This window comes from Calypte anna, unplaced genomic scaffold (genome assembly GCF_003957555.1).
Source record: "Calypte anna isolate BGI_N300 unplaced genomic scaffold, bCalAnn1_v1.p scaffold_232_arrow_ctg1, whole genome shotgun sequence".
Taxonomy (NCBI): Eukaryota; Metazoa; Chordata; class Aves; order Apodiformes; family Trochilidae; genus Calypte; species Calypte anna.
This window is the reverse complement of record NW_022045497.1, coordinates 55,506-59,267: the sequence shown is the minus strand read 5'-3', so window position 1 is coordinate 59,267 and position 3,762 is coordinate 55,506. Positions and strand designations below refer to the sequence as shown.

The 3,762-nt window shown below is 53.7% G+C and overlaps 1 protein-coding gene across 1 annotated transcript; it reads left to right on the top strand.

Moving 5' to 3' along the window:
- Positions 1-1,756: 1,756 nt before the first annotated feature.
- Positions 1,757-2,629, top strand: LOC115600321 (olfactory receptor 14J1-like; the record flags this gene model as incomplete). The annotated part of the gene is made up of 1 exon (XM_030468696.1): positions 1,757-2,629. A coding segment is annotated over one exon (873 nt), but the record flags the coding sequence as incomplete, so codon positions are not given.
- Between the last annotated feature and the right edge of the window lie 1,133 nt (positions 2,630-3,762).

The following is a 3,762-nucleotide window of genomic DNA, read 5'->3' as shown; positions in this document are numbered from 1 at the left end:
GCATCTCCTAAAGCTGCAGAGCCAGAGCTGCTGGGAGCTGTAAGGGGTGAAGGGGCTGGAGGTGGAAGGGGAATTGTGAAGAGGAGTGAGGGGGTGTGTGCAGGCAGGGGTGCCCAGGGCTGTCCTTCAGAGCAGGGTCCTGCAGCCCAGGGGCTGTGTGCTGGGGCAGGGACTCTGCTGCCTGCCTGCCTGCCAGGGGCAGCTCTCAGCCTGCCCGGGGAGCTCCCTGGTGCTGGCAGAAGCTGTGGCTGGCAGGAGACAGGGAGCACAGGGCAGGCTCCTGGTGCTGGTGAGAGAGGGATGAATTGCTCAGGGCTGCTCACAGCTCCAGCTGATGCCCAGAAGATTTCTGAGGGGCCTTTTCAGGAGTCCCTTCAGGGCAGGGCTTTCCTGCTCCGGCTGGGCTCTCCTCAGGCTCTCAGGCTCTGCTTCCACTTGTCTCTCCAGGACATGGAAAGCTCTTTCTGCACTCTGCAGAAGGCACAGAGACCCCAGTTCTCCCCAGCCCTTGTCTGAGCTGCTCCTGAGCCCCTGCTTAGTAAGAGATTCCCCTGGACAGGTCCTGCTGCTGCCAGGAGGGGTCTGCAGGGCAGAGCTGAGCACTCAGGGGGTTGGATGGGGGCTGTGAGCACTGACAGGGAGGAGAGCTGGGGACAGAGAAAGAGCTGCAGGCAGCAGAGATGGGCAGGGATGGAGAGGGAGCTGCTGCCTGGAAGATGATGGCAGGGGGGATTCCTGCACCTCCCAGCCATCCCCTGCAGAGCTGCTGCCCTCCCTAGAGCTAAACCCTGCTCTCTGTCACACAGCACAGTTCCCCAGCCCTTCAAATCATGGGCACTGAATTCTGAGCATCCTTCCAGAAGCCCCCCACACACACCAGAGAGGAGAAATGCTGGAGTCTCTGCCTGTGTCTCCCTGTCCCGACTCTCTTGGCAGCAGAACTTTGGCAGGTTCCCCTCTTGCCCCTGCTGCTCCTGCTGCCCTTGTTCTTCCCCTTCTTTTTGCTGGGCTGGGGGGGTGAGGATTTGGGTGCACCTCAGACACTGATGCTGCAGGTCCTGTCCTGCTGCTGTGTCCATGAAGGAAAAGCATCCAAACTTACGTAGATTTGGTGCTGTAGGGACTACAGGATATGGGGTGGGGGTCAGCCCATCCTCCCATCAGGATACCCCATCTTTAGGGTCTTTGCCTCTTTGTGCAGCTGAGAGCAGGACTGATGGACAGAGCAGCTGTCCTCACTCTGCACTAAGGGACAGTCCCTTTGTCTCTCAGCACTCTGACAGTTTTAATTGCAGAGAAGAAATACCAGGGGCTTTGGCATTATAATATTCCTCATGTGTTTTTGAGAAACTGGACCAGACCAAACCATGCTGAATCTGCTCTGCTCTGCTCTGCAGGCTGGTGGTGCACTGGGCTGACAACGCTGGAAATCTCTCAGATTTTAACATTGGATTCAATGTCAGATCAACATTTCCTTTTTTATTAATTCCTGTAGGGCAGGACTGACTTCCACTGAGCCCAGAGTGCATACCCTGCTCTGAGTTACACCATCAGCCAGAACCAACTATAGCTCGTGAATGGCACCTGCAAAAACTCTTCCTGTACGTAGTGAGGTGGTTTGGGGATTTCTGTGAATGTCTAAAAGAATTTGCTCAGAAAAATCTGACCTGGCTTACTTATCCCTTTTCTTTCTCTGGCAGTGCACCATCCCCAGAGGCAGCAGATGTCCAACAGCAGCTCCATCAGGCAGTTCCTCCTCCTGGCATTTGCAGACAGGCGGGAGCTGCAGCTCTTGCACTTCTGGCTCTTCCTGGGCATCTACCTGGCTGCCCTCCTGGGCAACGGCCTCATCATCACCACCATCGCCTGTGACCACCACCTCCACACCCCCATGTACTTCTTCCTCCTCAACCTCTCCCTCCTCGACCTGGGATCCATCTCCACCACTCTGCCCAAAGCCATGGCCAATTCCCTCTGGGACAACACAGACATCTCCTACAAGGGATGTGCTGCACAGCTCTTTTTCTTTGTCTTCTTCATCACAGCAGAGTTTTCTCTCCTGACCATCATGTCCTACGACCGCTACGTGGCCATCTGCAAACCCCTGCACTACGGGACCCTCCTGGGCAGCAGAGCTTGTGTCCACATGGCAGCAGCTGCCTGGGGCTCTGGGTTTCTCACTGCTCTGCTGCACACAGCCAATACATTTTCCCTGCCCCTCTGCCAGGGCAATGCCCTGGACCAGTTCTTCTGTGAAATCCCCCAGATCCTCAAGCTCTCCTGCTCACACTCCTACCTCAGGAAAATTTGGCTTCTTGTATTTGGTTGTTTCTTAGCTTTTGGTTGTTTTGTTTTCATCGTGGTGTCCTATGTGGAGATCTTCAGGGCTGTGCTGAGGATCCCCTCTGAGCAGGGAAGGCACAAAGCCTTTTCCACGTGCCTCCCTCACCTGGCCGTGGTCTCCCTGTTCGTCAGCACAGCCATCTTTGCCTACCTGAAGCCCCCCTCCATCTCCTTCCCACTCCTGGACCTGGTGGTGTCATTTCTGTACTCAGTGGTTCCTCCAGCAGTGAACCCCCTCATCTACAGCATGAGGAACCTGGAGCTCAAAAGTGCATTTTTAAAACTGATCACTATATATTTTTTTAAAAAAAATTAACTGAGTTACTTTTACTGCAACTCATTCATATTGTAACTCAGTACACACCCAGCCAGCCATCACCCATTTCTTTTCTTATTTATGCACATATAAGAATTTAATTTTTCTTCTCCTTTCTCATTATTTTTCTGTCCAGATTTTCTTTGACTTTCATTAAGAGCTTTCCTTTTTCGGTGTATTTAAATAGAATAAAGAACCTTCCAGTGTCTTGTTTTCTTGAATGCCTTTCTTTGAGACCCTCTCTGGAGCTGCAGGGCAGTGCCTGTGTGCAGAGGTGAAGGGGAAAGAGTCCTGGCACAATCATAGAATCATAGAATCATAGAATTGGCTGGGTTGGAAGGGACCTCAGAGATCATCGAGTCCAACCCTTGAACCACCGTTGCGGTTGCTAGACCATGGCACTGAGTGCCACATCCAGTCTCTTTTTAAATATCTCCAGGGACGGAGAATCCACTACTGCCCTGGGCAGCCCATTCCAATGGCTGATCACCCTCTCTGTAAAGAAATTCTTTCTAATCTCCAACCTAAACTTCCCCTGGCACAACTTAAGACCCTGCCCTCTTGTCTTGTTGAAAGTCATCTGGCAAAAGAGACCAAACCACACCTGGCTACAACCGCCTTTCAGGGAGTTGTAGAGAGCGATGTGGTCTCCCTTTAGCTGCCTCTTCTTTAGGCTGAACAGCCCCAGCTCCCTCAGCCTCTTCTCATAGGGTCTGTGCTCGAGTCCCTTCACCAGCCTGGTTGCCCTCCTTTGGACCTGCTCCAGGACCTCAATCTCCTTCCTGAACTGAGGGGCCCAGAACTGGACACAGGACTCGAGGTGTGGCCTCACCAGGGCTGAGTACAGGGGCAGAATCACTTCCTTGGACCTGCTGGCCACGCTGTTCCTGATCCAGGCCAGGATGCCATTGGCCTTCTTGGCCACCTGGGCACACTGCTGGCTCATGTTCAGCTTCCTGTCAATCCAGACTCCCAGGTCCCTTTCTGCCTGGCTGCTCTCCAACCACTCTGTGCCCAGCCTGGAGCTCCCCATGGGGTTGTTGTGGCCAAAGTGCAGGACCCGGCACTTGGCCTTGTTGAACCTCATCCTGTTGGAATCAGCC